At 42.8% G+C, this 19,796-nt stretch overlaps 1 protein-coding gene across 3 annotated transcripts in view; it reads right to left on the bottom strand.

Moving 5' to 3' along the window:
- HORMAD1 (HORMA domain containing 1) overlaps positions 1 to 19,796 on the bottom strand; it is a 326,846-nt gene that overhangs the window by 19,632 nt on the left and 287,418 nt on the right. For all 3 annotated transcript variants that reach the window (XM_069216936.1, XM_069216938.1, XM_069216937.1), the window contains one exon: positions 2,140 to 2,220. In XM_069216936.1, coding sequence (XP_069073037.1) covers positions 2,140 to 2,220 — 81 coding nt within the window. The remainder of the gene's footprint in view (positions 1 to 2,139; positions 2,221 to 19,796) is intronic.

Here is a 19,796-nt window from a genome sequence, read left to right as displayed (position 1 = left end):
TGGAATATGCTCCCGCTCTCCCTGGCTGGAAGAGGAGCAGCGCTCCCCCGTTGTCTTTACACTTTACAACACACGTTGCCAAGAGAGGTGTTTCGGTGCTTGCACACACTGCTCACAACGCTGCTCTGAAGGGGTGGGAGATGGGAGCATTTACACCTGCCGATTCGGGAGGGTGGGCTGGCAGTCCCACAAATAGAATGATATTACTTGGCTTTCTAAATACAATGCGGCGCCCATTGGGTAGGAGAGGGTACAAACTGGGAGAAGGCACCACTGGCAGATAAGGAGAGGCTTAAGGAACTTCCACTCCTCTTATACTCAGGTGGCCGAACCACAGAAAAGATTCCATATCTCATCACACACACAACAACATTGTGGTAAAGGACTCAAAGTAATTATGGGAAAGGCTCCATTTGCCACGAAGTTAACTTTCTGGGACCTACTGGAGTTCTGTACGGTGACTACGACTGTGGACACAGGGGTCTGGCAGGCAGGTGGGTGTGAAACGTTGGGAGATCTTTATCCTGCAGTGACTTTCTTTCCTTTGAAACTGCGTGGGAGACATTCACCCTAGGGGAGGGTCAGTTTCTTGTGTACACTAGTATAGCCAACATAGTTAGAGATATGGCCAAGCTAACCCGTTGCTCCTCCCTCCTACTTCGAGTACTCCTGGAGCTCGGGGTGGGGGTTAAGACATTTGATGTCACATTTATATAACGCTGCATTGTCTGATAGACCGAAAAGGCAATTCCCCACCAGGGTGGCGTGGGACACAGATCTAGGGACCCCATCACCGATAATCAGTGGATTAGGATGTGCTCCTTGGTGCGTTCGATGTCTGCAAATGCCAGGTTTAAGTTAACTCATTTCAATTATTTACATTGTACATACATTACACCGGTCCTACTTCATAGGATAGATCACACCAAACTGCCAAGCTGCCCCCGCTGCCAGGCGGACAGTGCAACCTTCATGCATCTAGCTTGGAGCTGCCCACCTGTGAAAGCATACTGGAAAAAGGTGTTTCAACATCCGGAGAGCGCTTGTGGAATAAATTTATAACTGAGCCCTATGGTAGGCTTATTGTGTGGATGTGCGTGCACGCAAAGGAAAAAAGCAGGAATATAGGTTCTCACACTTGGCTCTACTACTGGCAAAACGCTGAAATGCCATCACCTGGGAGGGACGCACATGGTTAGGTCTTGAATAGTGAATGAAGAATGTTAGAGAATGGGCACTGGCGGAGGAAATTCGCCTTAAACGAGTATTAACAGATGAAAATCTGGAAGATGATCTTCATGGCTGAGGGGTATTGCTCTCCAGCTTCTGGGGGAGGGGGTGGTTTTGAGGAGGAGGCGTTTGGGTACCCAAAGATCATACAGTTCCGTGCCCTTAGTCAAACGTTTGGTGTGGCCTCGGTCCAAACCCAATACTAAGAGCTGGTAAAAGCTCTGTATACCATGAAACCAGGTCTTCCAGATACTGTGGACTTGACGGCTTGCCTCTTCGATGACTGGTTGACAACGTTTCTTGTCAGATTTTTCTCAGCAGATAGGATTATTAATTTGGAATTAACCACTTTCATCTACTGTCTTTCTAACTATTGTTTACTATAATATTTTTTCCTCTAGCAGTTTTGATCAACATTATGGTTGATCTTCTGACTCTGGATTTCTATATTTACTCCTACCTAATATCACAGATAGCTTGGTGACTTCCTGATTTCACGAACAATCTGCATTTTTGTAATCAACCAAATGTCTACTACATTTTCAATCAACATTTACATGGTTTCCCACTGGTTTTTCATCCTTGTGGTGTTCCACCCTTAGCTGTGACCCTCTAAAAAAGATTGCTCCCCACCAGCAATGTGTGAAGACTGCCTAAAATGCCAAGTGAACCCCAATCACCCACCAATTTCTACTTAACACCCGCTCAGAGAATCTGGAAGATAGGAGGAGAAGTCCGGGGAATTTGGTGAGAGCCATGTGGAAAAGGATCCAGAATTCCCAGGTCCGCACAGACATTCCGCATTCCGGAGACTGATACTCGCAATTGTATGCATTTAATGTTGTCACACCTGCACTGCAGAACTGGTAGTTAGCCACTAAGTAATGTTTCCTACGCTTAGCAACTTACAGATTTGCTAGATCGAGTTCTCTTTCTGTTTTCTTTAAAAGTTGTTTTGGTTTCAGATTTTGGAGCTTCAGTAGCATCAACCTTCAAAGAGAAAAAAAAATTAAGTTAGAATTATTTTAACAAAAAACAAAACTTCAGTCTAGATTCTTAATAGGGTAACACAACAACAACTGCTCCGTCAGAAAGAGAATCAAGTAACTCTCAAGTATTTCGAACAGTAATGCCATTTTCTTCTCATGCTAGTACACACAATCTTTGCACTGCACCACAACAGCTAGGCGATCCTTAACAGTCCCTACAGGTATGAGAGTATAGAATAGTAAATTGACTTTCTTAACATTATATGCAGAAGGGAGGCTTTCTGTGGCCATAGCTGCTAGTCATGAATGTCCTTGCATTTTCATGTTTGTATTTGTTTTAATGTGAACCATTTCATCCAGAAGAAAAAGTTACTTACCTGTGATAACAATCTTTCTGGTGGATACTATTTTAACCTCAGATTCTGCATATTATGAATATTGCCCAGGCATCAGACTGGATCAGGAGACTTTTAAATAAGTTCTCCTCTGGATACTCAGGTTCTCAATACCAACTTATAGTGGAAGAGGGTGGTATGAGGTGGATTGACAGAAGGAGCCTAAAGCTCACTCACAAGTCTAGACAATGTTATTAAATTCAAGGTCAGAAGTCTTAAGGGACAACTGCATAGTGGCTCAAAAGTGGTGCACATCAAGAAGAGGGCTATGGTCTAGTCCCACTAAGACATCAACAAGGGTTTGTTGGGAAAAACGTTTTATGAACCTTTTAAAAAATCGCATCAAAATGTAATTTGAATAACGAAGGCTGGTCCGGCAACTGCAAGAAAGCAATACAAATCACCAAACAGCCTTTAATAATGCCCAAAGCAAGTGCTTGCTGGACTAGGTGCAGAACAAACAATAATACTTCAGACAACGTTGCTTGTAATGGGTACGTTTATTGGGTACTACAGAAATTCACAAATTTGTCCCAGTGACAGCCATGTACTTTTTTGTGGTTTTATGCCTCGCTGCCAAGATGACACCAACAAACTCAGGGTGAAGACTGAATGAAGTCCACAACTTCCGATCAATCTCCACGCACAGACATGTGAAGTGTGCACTTATGAAGTCCAGGGAATCGGGACTGGAGTTCGTAGGGGAACCTCTGCTACTGCAGGGGTGCCCACACGCACACCCTTAGGGCTGGATGGGCCTACCATAGGGGTGACTTACGGTGACCTGATGTAGTGACCAGAAGTGAAAGGGTGCATTCACCTTTTCACAAAGGCTGTAAATAGCAGGCCTGCAGACACAGTTCGCATGGGCTACCATGGGTGGTATAATACATGCTGCAGCCCAAGAGGACCCCTGGTGTACCTAAGTATCATACTTATACTAGAGACTCACAGGGGTACACCAGCATGCCAATTGTGGGGTGTAAAGGGTACCAAGGCAACCAACATCAGGGGAGAGAGCACAATCACTGGGGTCCTGGTTAGCACTATCTCAGTGAAAACAGTCTAAGTACACTCACAACATGCACAAAGTGGGGGTAACCATGCCAAAAAGAGGGGCTTTCCTACAATATATATATTATAGTTTTGGGGATTTCTTGGGTCACCAAAATGTATTAACAACTGAAGATTAATATCTTAAGTGTCCAACCTCTAACACACATGGGGATCGATCATTTCTATTAGTAGTGTTCTGTATAGATATAGGAAAACCCGAAAAACGCCATTATTATTGTCCATGCGGGATGCATGCAGATTGCGCTATGGAGTGAACTGATCAAAAATTCATATATGATGTCCCCAGATAATAGATTTGGAGAAGTCGTACTCTTTCAGCATGGCAGGTACCTATGTGGTGACACGTCTTGCTGGCATTCTTTGAGGTAAATTACAATATTTGACCTCTTTGTGGGATAACAGGGTATGTTTTTGTGTTGGTAAATATTTAATGGATTAATGTCTATTACAATCATTACGAACCTTTGGCGTCCTGACGCTGTGTACATATTCTCTGTGATTTTGTTTATGACGTGTCCCATTATTTTTATTGCAGTTTCCACCAGTAGGACCTCAGGTTTGTTGAACTGGTTGCACTATTATTAAATGAGAAGCTATGATCATTTTTGGGGGGGGGGGGGCTTCTCTTCTAAATATTACATGGTGAAATGGTGAATACTATTGGAGTGAGCTTTAGCTACTATATTATTGTGTTTTTTTTTTCCACAGTGAACCGATAATGACTTTCAGTTGAATACGTTTATAAAAATATGAGTGTGTGTGTATATATATATATATATATATATATACAGGGAGTGCAGAATTATTAGGCAAGTTGTATTTTTGAGGATTAATTTTATTATTGAACAACAACCATGTTCTCAATGAACCCAAAAAACTCATTAATATCAAAGCTGAATATTTTTGGAAGTAGTTTTTAGTTTGTTTTTTGTTTTAGCTATGTTAGGGGGATATCTGTGTGTGCAGGTGACTATTACTGTGCATAATTATTAGGCAACTTAACAAAAAAAAAATATATACCCATTTCAATTATTTATTATTACCAGTGAAACCAATATAACATCTCAACATTCACAAATATACATTTCTGACATTCAAAAACAAAACAAAAACAAATCAGTGACCAATATAGCCACCTTTCTTTGCAAGGACACTCAAAAGCCTGCCATCCATGGATTCTGTCAGTGTTTTGATCTGTTCACCATCAACATTGCGTGCAGCAGCAACCACAGCCTCCCAGACACTGTTCAGAGAGGTGTACTGTTTTCCCTCCTTGTAAATCTCACATTTGATGATGGACCACAGGTTCTCAATGGGGTTCAGATCAGGTGAACAAGGAGGCCATGTCATTAGATTTCCTTCTTTTATACCCTTCCTTGCCAGCCACGCTGTGGAGTACTTGGACGCGTGTGATGGAGCATTGTCCTGCATGAAAATCATGTTTTTCTTGAAGGATGCAGACTTCTTCCTGTACCACTGCTTGAAGAAGGTGTCTTCCAGGAACTGGCAGTAGGACTGGGAGTTGAGCTTGACTCCATCCTCAACCCGAAAAGGCCCCACAAGCTCATCTTTGATGATAACAGCCCAAACCAGTACTCCACCTCCACCTTGCTGGCGTCTGAGTCGGACTGGAGCTCTCTGCCCTTTACCAATCCAGCCACGGGCCCATCCATCTGGCCCATCAAGACTCACTCTCATTTCATCAGTCCATAAAACCTTAGAAAAATCAGTCTTGAGATATTTATTGGCCCAGTCTTGACGTTTCAGCTTGTGTGTCTTGTTCAGTGGTGGTCGTCTTTCAGCCTTTCTTACCTTGGCCATGTCTCTGAGTATTGCACACCTTGTGCTTTTGGGCACTCCAGTGATGTTGCAGCTCTGAAATATGGCCAAACTGGTGGCAAGTGGCATCGTGGCAGCTGCACGCTTGACTTTTCTCAGTTCATGGGCAGTTATTTTGCGCCTTGGTTTTTCCACACGCTTCTTGCGACCCTGTTGACTATTTTGAATGAAACGCTTGATTGTTCGATGATCACGCTTCAGAAGCTTTGCAATTTTACGAGTGCTGCATCCCTCTGCAAGATATCTCACTATTTTTGACTTTTCTGAGTCTGTCAAGTCCTTCTTTTGACCCATTTTGCCAAAGGAAAGGAAGTTGCCTAATAATTATGCACACCTGATATAGGGTGTTGATGTCATTAGACCACACCCCTTCTCATTACAGAGATGCACATCACCTAATATGCTTAATTGGTAGTAGGCTTTCGAGCCTATACAGCTTGGAGTAAGACAACATGCATAAAGAGGATGATGTGGTCAAAATACTCATTTGCCTAATAATTCTGCACTCCCTGTATATATATATATATATATATATATATATATATATGTGCTTCTACGGTGTTTTGATCTGTATACATTTTCTAACTGTAACACTGTCCATGACCTGTCCAACTCTTTCACCTATAACCTCTCCTACTAGGGTCCTAAGTCCTTGGAGGGCTTGTATTCCTGCATTTTTATGATCTTTTCACTCAAGATGCTGTGATCATTTTGGGGGGTTGTTCCTGAATGTCATATGATGAATATTTCTGGGGCGAACGTTAATGAATTACAATGGTTTCTTCCACCAAATGGATTGATAATGTCTCTTATTTGAATGAGTTGTAATCATCACAATTCTGAAATTTAGTATATCACAATATGCTCTCATCAAGGTCTCAGGACTAATGTTGGGAAATTTTGAATGCATTCTTAATACATACAGTAAGCCGCAAAGAATGCTCCCCTATCAAATGGCTAATTTGCTGAATGTTTGTATTTTTTCTTTTTGTATGGTTTGTTACGTTTCTGGGCATATACTATTGTTTCCACATGTATTTTTATGTGGTGTTTTCTGTCCTTGTTTATATATTACTGTGCTCTTAGTTTTTATTTCTATTATGTAAGTATTCATACACAATGTGTTGTATGTGGCTTGTCTAGGGTATATTCATACTGTATTTGTATTTATTAGATTACAGCCCTAAAAAAGTCCTTTTCTGGGAAAAAACACGTTGGCTGTCTTCAGTATTTATGTGACAATTTGAGGAAGAATAAATAAAAGATTTTAACAGCTTGTAAATGGGACTTGGACACTTTTTGAGTAGTTACCCTGTGTGTCGTGAACCTCTATACTGTTTATGTTTATAGTGTCCTTGCTGTCCTTGTCCCTGAGGACTGCAGCCCCTCCTACGAAAAGGCTGAAAGGTATGCTGGGCTGGAGGAAGAGTCTGGCTCTAGCAAAATGGGAACACTGGGGGGACACATGGCCCGTTTCAGGTGAAGTGTCAAACCCACCCCAGAACCCTGAAGCTCCTGTATCAGTTCTTCTTGTCGCACTGAGGAACGTAAATGTCTGCCTCATCATGGATGGGATTCAGAAGGACTGCCAAGTGGATACCTGCCAGTCACTGTTGGGCATGACTTAAGTGAAGGTCCAGATGGATAGAGCCCAAATTGGATAGCACTATTGTGTGTACATCCTCATCGGGTATCAGCATCACATTGATGCGAGCCAAAGTGATGCTGGGGAGGGCACTGAAGCAGGCACCAGGGTCAGTGGTGAAAGACGTTGCAGGTTCAAGGGTGCAGACGGCACCAAGGGTAGACCCACTGGGTGGTTCGCTGGTGGAAATCCAACTGGAAGCCAACGTATATCCTTGGACCTGAAGGCAAGCCAGAGGGAGCTGGGAAATGCCAAGTATACACAGCATGGCCACCCTGAAGGCCTCAACTTGCTGTGGCATTATCAATGAACCTGGAAAATCGGGATGCTTCCGGCTCAAACTGAGAGTTGGCTCCTATGGACATCAGGTGTGAGATTGGGGGCACACTAACACTCTCGGGGTCCTCTCTGGAGTTCAAGAGTGGTGGGAAGGGGCTGTTTCCTGCTTCTCTTTCTTTTTTTCTTCAACTTACCTGAACAAGACTGTGATGATGATCTGCCTTGAAAACAAGGCCTTCCTTTCAAATTCAACTGGACACAGCTTGTGTTTGATGACGTAGACCTTGGCAGTACTGTTCCGTATGGCCTTTGAATTCATCAGGGTACAGTCATAACCATCCCTGGAGTCGCGCTTGAGCCATAAACTGACTTTGAGAGAGTCTATTCCAGACGTCTTTTTGCGACAGTCCCTGCACCGCTTAAACTCTGCTGTTCTGACGTGTGACAATTTCCCTTCCTTTCTGGAAATAATTAGGCTAAGAAGCTGGTTGAAAGACCTGGGATAAGCTCCAGTTCGGCATTTGAACGAAAGGAACTAAAATCAGTATGCCTTAGTGGCGCTTATATGCAGCTTTGCTCTTTGCTCATGGAGTGGAACGATTCTGACATGGAGCCAAGCAGAAGAGCTGCTCTACAAGTTTACGGATCCAGTCTGATGCCTAAGGAATCTGCAGTGTTGATAAGAAATGAAAATGTCACTTACCCAGTGTACATCTGTTCGTGGCATTAGTCGCTGCATATTCATATGTTTAGCACAGTCCGCTGCCTGGTGTTGGGCTCGGAGTATTACAAGTTGTTTTTCTTCGAAGAAGTCTTTTTTGGTCACGGGACCGAAGGACTCCTCCCTCTTCGGCTCCATTGCGCATGGGCGTCGACTCCATCTTAGATTGTTTTCCCCGCAGAGGGTGAGGCTGGAGTTGTTTGCTATAAATAGTGCCCATGCAATGGAGTGAATACGTATGTACATAAAAGGTTTATAATAATTATTTACAAATGTACAAATGTTTAAGATTTAAGATTTACTTCTAAACGGCTACAGGCTTCCCGGGGAGGCGGGAGGGCACATGTGAATCTGCAGCGACTAATGCCACGAACAGATGTACACTGGGTAAGTGACATTTTCAGTTCGATGGCATATGTTGCTGCAGATACACATGTTTAGCATAGACTATAAAGCAGTTACCTCCCCTAAAAGCGGTGGTTTAGCCTGTAGGAGTTGAAGTAGTTTGGAATAATGTTCTTAGTACAGCTTGGCCCACTGTAGCTTGTTGTGCATTTAGTACATCTACACAGTAGTGTTTAGTAAATGTATGAGGCGTAGACCAGGTTGCAGCCTTACATATTTCGCTCATAGGAATGTTTCCTAGAAAGGCCATTGTAGCACCTTTCTTTCTGGTTGAGTGTGCCTTTGGTGTAATAGGCAATTCTCTCTTGGCTTTAAGATAGCATGTTTGAATACATCTGACTATCCATCTAGCAATGCCTTGTTTAGAGATTGGATTTCCTATGTGTGGTTTTTGAAAAGCTATGAACAGTTGTTTTGTTTTCCTGATTAACTTTGTTCTGTCAATGTAGTACATTAGTGCTCTTTTGATGTCTAATGTATGTAGTGCCCTTTCAGCCACGGAATCTGGCTGTGGGAAGAACACTGGTAATTCTACTGTTTGATTTAAATGGAATGGTGAGATTACTTTTGGTAGAAATTTTGGATTTGTTCTTAGAACTATTTTATTTTTGTGTATTTGAATAAATGGTTCTTGTATGGTAAATGCCTGTATTTCACTTACTCTTCTGAGGGATGTGATTGCAATGAGAAATGCGACTTTCCACGTTAGGTATTGCATTTCACAGGAATGCATGGGTTCAAAAGGTGGACCCATGAGTCTTGTTAAGACGATGTTAAGGTTCCATGAAGGAACTGGTGGTGTTCTTGGTGGTATAATTATTTTTAGCCCTTCCATGAATGCTTTAATAACTGGTATTCTAAATAGAGACGATGAATGAGTAGTTTGTAGGTAAGCAGATATTGCTGTGAGGTGTATTTTTATAGATGAAAAAGCGAGGTTTGCTTTTTGCAAATGTAGTAAGTATCCCACTATGTCCTTTGTAGAGGCATGCAATGGTTGGATTTGATTGGTATGGCAGTAGCAAACAAACCTTTTCCACTTAGATGCATAGCAGTGTCTAGTGGAAGCTTTTCTAGCTTGTTTTATGACCTCCACATTCTTGTGTGAGGTCTAAGTGTCCGAATTCTAGGATTTCAGGAGCCAAATTGCTAGATTCAATGATGCTGGGTTTGGATGCCTGATCTGTTGTTTGTGTTGTGTTAACAGATCTGGTCTGTTGGGTAGTTTGACATGCGATACTAGTGAAAGGTCTAGTAGAGTTGTATACCAAGGTTGTCTTGCCCATGTGGGTGCTATCAGTATGAGTTTGAGTTGGTTTTGACTCAATTTGTTTACTAGATATGGAAGGAGAGGGAGAGGGGGAAAAGCGTATGCAAATATCCCTGACCAACTCATCCATAGAGCATTGCCTTGTGATTCGCGGTGTGGGTACCTGGATGCGAAGTTTTGGCATTTTGCGTTTTCTTTTGTTGCGAACAAATCTATCTGGGGTGTTCCCCAAATTTGAAAGTAATTGTTCAGAACTTGGGGGTGAATTTCCCATTCGTGGACTTGTTGGTGGTCTCGCGAAAGGTTGTCTGCTAGTTGGTTTTGGATCCCTGGAATAAATTGTGCTATTAGGCGAATGTGGTTGTGAATCGCCCACTGCCATATTTTTTGTGTTAGGAGACACAATTGTGTTGAGTGTGTTCCTCCTTGTTTGTTTAAATAATACATTGTTGTCATGTTGTCTGTTTTGACAAGAATGTATTTGTGTGTTATTATGGGTTGAAAGGCTTTTAACGCTAGAAATACTGCTAACAGTTCTAGGTAATTTATATGAAATTTTGTTTGGTGTACATCCTATTGTCCTTGAATGCTGTGGTGATTGAGGTGTGCTCCCCACCCTGTCATGGAAGCATCTGTTGTTATAACGTATTGAGGCACTGGGTCCTGAAATGTCCGCCCTTTGTTTAAATTGTTGCTGTTCCACCATAGAAGCGAGAGGTATGTTTGGCGGTCTACCAACACCAGATCTTGAAGTTGACCCTGTGCCTGTGACCATTGTGATGCTAGGCACTGTTGTAAGGGTTGCATGTGTAGTCTTGCGTTTGGGACAATGGCTATGCATGATGACATCATGCCTAGAAGTTTTAGCACAAATTTAGCTTGTATCTTTTGGTTTGGAAACATAGCACTTATTACCTTGTGGAATGCTTGCACTCTTTGTGGACTTGGAGTGGCAATTCCTTTTGATGTGTTGATGGTTGCCCCTAGATATTGTTGTGTCTGACACGGTTCGAGGTGTGACTTTGTATAGTTGATGGAGAAACCCAGTTTGTGAAGGGTTTGTATGACATATGTGGTGTCGTTTGTGCACTTTTTTACTGTGTTGGTCTTGATTAGCCAATCGTCTAGGTAAGGAAACACATGTATTTGTTGTCTCCTGATATGTGCTGCTACTACTGCAAGACATTTTGTGAATACTCTTGGTGCAGTTGTTATTCCGAATGGCAACACCTTGAATTGGTAATGTATTCCTTTGAATACGAACCTTAGGTACTTTCTGTGAGAAGGGTGTATCGGTATATGAAAGTACGCATCTTTTAGGTCTAATGTGGTCATGTAATCTTGCTGTTTGAGCAGTGGAATGATGTCTTGTAGTGTGACCATGTGAAAGTGGTCCGATATGATGTAGGTATTTAGTGTCCTGAGATCTAATATTGGTCTTAATGTTTTGTCTTTTTTTGGAATTAGAAAGTACAGGGAGTAAACTCCTGTGTTTTTTTGTTGTACTGGTACTAACTCTATTGCATCCTTTTGCAGTAGTGCTTGAACTTCTAGTCCTAAAAGTTCTAAATGTTGTGGTGACATTTTGCGTGTTTTTGGAGGGATGTTTGGTGGGAATTTGTGGAATTCTATGCAATAGCCATGTTGGATTATTGCTAGTACCCAATTGTCTGTTGTAATCTGCTGCCAAGATTGGTAGAATTGGCTTAGTCTTCCCCCCACTGGTGTTGAGTGAAGGGGTTGTGTGACTTGAAAGTCACTGTTTAGGTGGAGGTGTTTTTGGAGTCTGGAATCTTCCCCTACTCCTTGGGAATTGACCCCCTCTATATCCCCTGAAACCTCCCCTTTGGAATGAACCCTGATATGGTGTGGTTCTTGTTTGTTGGCTGGTGGTGTCAGTGGGTTGGCCACGAAACCCCCCTCTAAATGGAGTTTTTCTAAAAGAGCCTCTGCTCTGCGGGGAGTAGAGTGCGCCCATGGCTTTGGCCGTGTCTGTGTCCTTTTTAAGTTTTTCAATGGCTGTGTCCACTTCAGTGCCAAAAAGTTGTTTCTCGTTGAAGGGCATATTAAGGACAGCCTGCTGGATTTCAGGTTTGAACCCTGAAGTGCGGAGCCAAGCGTGTCTCCTTATGGTGACAGCAGTGTTGACTGTTCTCGCTGCAGTATCGGCTGCGTCCATTGAAGAGCGGATTTGATTGTTTGAGATCGTTTGTCCCTCTTCAACTATTTGCTGCGCCCTCTTTTGGTATTCTTGGGGAAGATGGTCTATGAGAAGTTGCATCTCATCCCAGTGTGCGCGGTCATATCGGGCTAGCAGCGCTTGAGAATTTGCGATGCGCCACTGGTTGGCTGCCTGTGATGCTACTCTTTTTCCTGCCGCATCAAATTTTCGGCTTTCTTTGTCCGGAGGTGGGGCGTCGCCAGATGTATGGGAATTTGCTCTTTTGCGAGCTGCCCCTACTACTACGGAGTCAGGTGGTAACTGCGAAGTAATAAACACTGGGTCTGTGGGTGGTGGTTTGTATTTCTTATCCACCCTTGGGGTGATGGCTCTTGATTTTACGGGCTCTTCAAAAATTTGTTTTGCGTGCCGTAACATCCCTGGTAGCATTGGGAGACATTGATATTGGCTATGTGTAGCCGAGAGGGTGTTAAATAAAAAATCATCCTCTATAGGGTCGGAATGCAGTTGGACATTGTGGAATTCTGCTGCCCTAGCCACCAGTTGCGAGTATGAGGTACTGTCCTCTGGCGGTGACGGCTTTGTGGGGTATGAATCGGGATCATTGTCCGGCACTGGGGTGTCGTATAGGTCCCAATCGTCTTGATCCTGATTATCTTGACTTATAGTAGTTTGCGCTGGTGAGTGCATTTGTGGCGGAGTTTGTGCCGGCGATGCCTGTTGTGGTGGAGAGGGCGGAGGCGTGACTTTTTTAACCACTTTGGCTTGTGGTTGTGCGTCATCCTTGAGAACTCCGATCCTTCTTTTTCTCATTATAGGGGGAAGGGTTGATATCTTCCCTGTGTCTTGTTGGATGTACAGTCTCTTTTGTGTGTAGTCTGATTCTACACTTTGGAGCTCTTGTCCAAATCTGTGCATCTGGCCACTTATTCCTTGTTCCTCTGTGTAGGAAGGAGGTGTGGAACTTTTCGGCGCCGAGAGAGAATCTTTTTTCGGCTTCGGCACCGACAGATTTTTTGTGGCTTTCGGCAGTGTGTCTCGGTGCCGATGTTTTTCGGTGCCGGCATCTTGTTTTTGCCTCTCGGAGCCGCTATCTCGGCTCCGAGGTTGCTCCATGGCGGTCCCTCGACCGGAGTCGGGTGTCTTCGCTATGGGCGTGCCCTTTTTCGGCGCCTTCGACGGCTCGCCGGTTTTATGGGTCGAGCCATGGCCTGTTGGCAGTGGCGTCCCCTGGGCTTTTGTCTTCTCGATGGCTTTCTTCCGAGATTCTGACTAACTTTCCGAACCGAAACACGGAGCGAAAAGGAATATGTCCGAACCCGACAGCGGAAAAAAACAATCTAAGATGGAGTCGACGCCCATGCGCAATGGAGCCGAAGAGGGAGGAGTCCTTCGGTCCCGTGACCAAAAAAGACTTCTTCGAAGAAAAACAACTTGTAATACTCCGAGCCCAACACCAGGCAGCGGACTGTGCTAAACATGTGTATCTGCAGCAACATATGCCATCGAACAGTTCTATATACTATCAGGCAGTTCACTACATTTGTGGTGGGATAGTGACATAACTTGGTGATGAAAATGATTTGTGAGAAATGCAATACAATAACAGTACACTGCATATATTATATTTTTTATATTAAAACTTAATATATACTGCTTCCTGAGGTACCCGCAAAGAGCGGGAGGAAAAACAGATTTGAGACATTGAAAAAGTGTATCATGACAAAATGTTTGAAGGGGACAAACTTCCTATAAAGTAGTTGCTAGTATTTCTAGAGACTTTTGGCTCAATTTCTAGGTTGTAAACTAGGATACTCCACAGCATCAGAGACAGAGTACCCTGTATGTCATCAAACTCTCGTTCTGCCTGCCCACTATTGAATAGGGCAGACAGCAAAGTTTATGCCGACGGAATAACATTTACTCAGTCGGTGTAAACCTTCCTCGGAAAGACCTAGGGCACACGTACTGTCGGAGATAAGCCACCTGACCGCCCAACCCACACAGTGGCGAGAGTTGGATGCCTTTTCTTTTTTTCTTTTTTTACAGTCCATCAGTGTAAGGAATATTCTGGCGATGAGGGAAAGTAAACATAAAAAAATATCCTCAAACCATGGAGAACACTGCCAGGGTGCTGGGGTCATTCATTTTTACTTTTCCAAAAACAAACGTGGCAGAACAATTTAACAGACTGGAAACACTGTAATATATATATATATATATATATATATATATATAAAACAAGCAGACAGAAAACAATGGTATTGGTCACTCTATTTCAGGAAAATGTAACAGCAGAAATGAGAAGCATTTTCATGTACACATTAAACCTTCTGTACTGGCAACTGAATGACTCTAGAGCAGAGTACTCCAGCAACAAGTCTCCCTGTGCAGACACATTCGGTGAGTTCGAACACTTCATTCTAGGAACTTTGGGGGTCATTATGACCCTGGCGGTCATCACGGTCATACCACCGACACCGCCAGGCTGCTGCCAGCCTGCAGCCTGGCGGTCCCAGCGGTTGTAATCTGCCAGGGCAGCGCTGCTGGGGATTACGAGTCCCCATTCCGCCACCCTGTCCATGGCAGTAAACACCGCCATGGAAAGGCTGGCAGAATGGGGGACTCGAGGGGGGGGTTGCTACACTGCTCATGCACTAGGCATGGGCAGTGCAGGAGCCCCCATGCACAGCCCCATTGCGCATTCCACTGCTCGAATTACGTGCAGTGTAATGCGCAACAGGTGCTGCTGCACCGCCACATTGCTGCTGGCTACATTAGGAGCTGGCTGCAATATAAAGGCTCTGTTCCCCACTGGGCGGGCGGGCGGGGAAGCCATAATAGGGCCGGCGGGGTTCGGGATGGCATTGGCCGGCAGCCTCCGCCACCTGCCAATGTCAAAATGAGGGCCTATGTGATCTTCACTGGCAGCTGTTAGTGGAAGAAGACATTGAGATATGTAGATTGATATAGAATGAGACCTACTGCACATATTAGCAATGAATGGCCTTGCTAGATATTGACCGACTACGAGCCAAATACATTTTAGCCCTTTGGTAGTGTACAGCTATCTCATTTACAATGTATATTATGTCTCATTCCCATGTGCAAGTTTATTCCAAAATGAACCCTTTCCTCTAGCAGTCGCGCTTTGAAAGAGAGGCAATGTTGAGTCCTTTTGTGTAGTTTGAGATATGTGTTACCCTCTAGTATAAATAGTTCGGACTTGTGTTTTTGAGGCATCAGTAGCTCTGCCAGAAACAGATATTAAGACCCAGGACTGAGCATCCAAAACCTCCACTGCGATTGAAAGCCTTGCAAAAAAACACTACCATCTCTACAGAAAGAGGAACAGAGAAAAGCAGATAAGAGTAGTTCAATTAGTTATAGCTGGTTTGCTTGACTTTCTGCTCACCCAACGTCCTCCATGTTCATCGTCCTTTTGTTATTGCACATTTCTACACACCCTTGTTTTTGTAATGAACAAAAATTGATTTAAGGAATAAGCTAAATATTTTTTTAAGATGAAAAAGCTACACTGTGGCAGGGTAAACTATGAACAAATTGTATTTTGACAAATGCGCATCAAATTTTAGAGTGCATACATGATCATCAGGTTCACAAGTTCTAAAACATGATAGAATGGGCAAGGTGGGTCACATGAGAAAAGATATCGCAGGTAATGCGATACCAAAAGGTCAACAACCCCTTGATTGGGTCTAATAAAACATATCTTTCATACAGTACTTATTGTTGGAATGGCTGGATTTGTGTTGTCTTAGAAGATAAGGCTATCTTATGTTTAAATTTAACAATGGACCTACTAGCCTCCTAAGACATCGAGATTTCAGGTAAAATAAAAACATAGCACTTCTTTTGCTCAGTCACAATTGTATTTGAGTTTACGTTCATTACAGAATTTTCAATACAAGCATCACACAAAGTTAATGCGACAGCACGCACATTTTAAAAATAATTCAAATGTAGAGAGCACAAAAAACGACTTGAAACGTAGATAAAACATAAAACCAAGAGCAAAAGAAGTAAAGAATCTAACTGCGCCTTGGGAACAAAGGTGAACTTCTTTAGTGCATTGAGGATGGAATTAATAAAAGATATAGGAGGATAAGTAAACCAGTATTCAATCAGGAGGAGCAGATTCGAATCTTGTGTAGTTAATGACGAAGTATGTGTTGGAACATTATACATCAAAGTTAGATCTCCTGTCAGGAGCAATGGTCCAGCCAGGTCTTCTCACTTTTCCCCATCAAGAGGTTGTTAACCAGGGAAATGTGACCAGTGCCCAATCTGTACTTTTCCAAACTTCTAAATCCTATTTTATGCAAACTGAATGAACAAATGAAACTTTGCTTTGTTTTATTTATACCACCATTGAAAATCCTTACATTTAAAAACATTTAAAAGATTTAAAAATATTCACTTAAAAACATACTACACACCTGCCCGTTCTTACTCCTCAAATTGGGAAATAATTTGAAAAAAGATATCTAAATTAAAAGAGAACTGGATTTTTTTATTCAGTCACATGACTTATGTTCATGCTTTCCACAAATTTGCGATTTTCAGAATAAGGGCCAGTATTAAACCTCTTCTGGTTTTACATATAGTTTTTCAGAATAAGATCAGAAGTGAACCAGATGGTCCCTAACGTGTCAGTTCTTTGGATACCTTTCCATTTTCTTTGGTATTTGCTTACTGTCATCGAGGCTATTCTAAGTTCTAGATCAAATGCCTTGCTTCTCTAAATTGAGCACTTAATAAATGTAATGGAGGTCTGCCAAAATTGACTGTTTTACTATATGCTCACATTTCATACGACCATTGCAAAAACCCCGTTAAGTTGATGGTGTTCCGCCCGTCAGATGTTACAGTCCTGCAGGTGGTGTACTGACGGAAGTTTGCTGATGGAGAGAGGGTATCACGGGACCTAATGGACATCGGACAACGGCAGTGGCTGTGAAATACAGGAAAGCCTCACACACACACACTACCTTTACCATATGAATCCCCCTACATTACACATAACACACTATTATCCATTGCTATTCCAGCACAACACATATATGCCATAAGCACACACTGTCATACAGCCATGACACAACATACACACACTTTTGAATATGCACCCACATGACACAACCAAAACAACCAACTTAATGACAGTCATCTACACAAATACACTCACACATCACGACTACGACTGCCCCAGAACACTCACCTGAATGTTGCATGCAGCAACACAACATACACAACATCAATGCCAAATGCAAGTGGCACAAATATTGACACAACCACAGCACCCACTCCAGCTCCCTCCACCTCAACTAACCAATAGCATCTCATACACACATACACGTACTGACTCTCACACACAACTCGAAGCCCAACACGATAAGTACTGGCCCCCTTGCAAATTTCACAATTGGACACAATTGACAGGTGTGATTGTATTGTCATTGTGGTGCCAGCATTCATTTGCCAATTAATACTGACACCAAAATGACATTTGTGTATGTCTGTGATATGTGCAGTGTACCAGTGTGTCCCAATCCCTGTATGACCAACTCGTATTCCCGACATATGCATGTCACAGTAATCTAAAAACACTACAGTGAAATGTATATGTCTGCAGTGCTCCTGAGCTCATGTGCAGTGATCCCACAACGTACACAGCCAATGTAGGGGTCCATTGACAGCAGCGACAGAGGATGTTGTCCACTCGTGTCCAGCCAGAAAAGGAAGTGGAATTAGCAGAACAGATGAGTGTTCACCCTTTGTGCCCTGCTAATCCACCAAGTCAGAATTGGAGGTCGGGCCACCACATTTGCTTGGTGGTAAGACACATCCAAATCTGCACAGCGGTCAGTGTGGCTGGAGTCCTGCCACCAACCACTCTTTCCTATGGTGCTGTGGCAGCAGCTGGGAATCCTTGATGGAGTCGCAGGACATGGGCGGGTTATAGTCTATGGGACAGCCAACATCTAAATCAGCAGGCAGACCATCAAGCCGGTGGACGGAGTTTCCAGTGTAAGTGGCAGCAGACCAATTACTGACAACATCTAAATCCAGCAAAAAGATTGTGCTCACTCTTCAAATTGCAGTACTCCTTCAGAGGTTTGGCCAACTCAGCAACACTAGGCCACCAAAAACCACAAACTTATCGACCCGGTGGACCACCACATCCTAATCATCTTCAATTCCTCTCTGTTTTGTACTGTACTCCATTTTTCTCTATTACACATGACCATAGGTTTTTGTTCAGTCATCTTAGACTTCCCCAAGTACAGCTTAAACAAACTGTTTTCAACAACATTTCTACCCGAGGAAGATATTCCAATCTAACTTGAACTACACCAGTCCTTCGATCCATCTTTTGATTCTGGGCATCACCACCTCTGCAAATGCAAAAATGCAGTACAGGTCTGTGGTCAGTCCTAACTATCAAGGGGAGGGCCAACAGGAAAAACATTAAATGAGGTACAGCCCAAGCACATGCAAGGGCCATGCTTTCAATATCAGAGTATCGCTCATCGAATCTCATGAGTGAGTGTGCTGTAAATATGACCACTCTCTCTTTCACATCCACTAGCTGGGATAAAACTGCTCTTATCACTATCATGCTGGAACCAGTAGCCACAATTGACTTTTTGGTAACACTCAAATGTACCAAAGTAGGCATTTTGCCAATCCCTCAATCCCGCTCTATTACACACACACCACCAACCCAGCACGAGAATTCTACACTTTTCTTCCACAAGCTCCTCTCAGGCTCTATATCACATCAGCAAAACTGTGCACAAATTTTGGGTAACACTCAGCCAGGCCTAGGATAGACCTGACCTAGTTCTTGTGACACACTGCAGGTGTCTTCACAACTGTGTCTGTTAACTTCCAGTTTGGGACTAATGCCCTTACCTTGTACTGTGTCCCTGAAATAGGATACCACCTTTACTCTGAACTTGCACATCTTTCTATTCAGAGTTGAGGCCACTCTAGCGCAGCCTGCAGAAACGTGTCTTAAAGTAACATATGCCAGGATGTCTTGTTTAAAAAAAACATAACAAATAATTATTTCCAAAACATCTTCATCATCCTCTGGAAAAACACAGCTATAGATGCCGAACCAAAAAGGATTCTAACAAACCTTAAATATAGATGAGAAAAGATGTTAAAGCCCTGAAATTCTTAAGTACCAGCACTGGTGGTGTGCAGAAGAAGAAGATAAGTTACTGACCTATAACTGTAATTCTCCAGTATTGGCATATTTCATAGATTCACATGTTTGAATCATTCCCCATCGTGGAAGTGGGAGTCCCACTGTACCATAATAAAGCAATACATGACAATACTATAGGATATATAATGATAAAAGATTCACCTTCATAACCTATCCATGTCATTTCAAAAGAACCAAACTATACCAATCGGGTGACAGCATCCTCTAGAATGCTCCCACAGAGGCTGATTCTTGCAGATTTTCAAGCACTACTGGGAATATAAGCCCATAACAATAAGGGAAGCCTCTAATGGAAGAGGGTGGGTCGCATGTGAATCTATGAAAGGTGGCAATACTGGAGGACTACAGTTACAGGTAAGTAAGTAACTTATTTTCATGCTTGAATCAGAATAGCCAGCAGTTACATATTTGCACAATCATTATCATGATATACAATAGCCAATGGTGGGTATAAATAAATATAAAGAGATATACAAATATTAAACATACCTATGTAACAAAAAACA

This window comes from Pleurodeles waltl, chromosome 12 (assembly GCF_031143425.1).
Source record: "Pleurodeles waltl isolate 20211129_DDA chromosome 12, aPleWal1.hap1.20221129, whole genome shotgun sequence".
Lineage (NCBI taxonomy): Eukaryota > Metazoa > Chordata > Amphibia > Caudata > Salamandridae > Pleurodeles > Pleurodeles waltl.
Note: the sequence above shows the minus strand (reverse complement) of the source record. Positions and strands in the feature narration are given on the sequence as shown.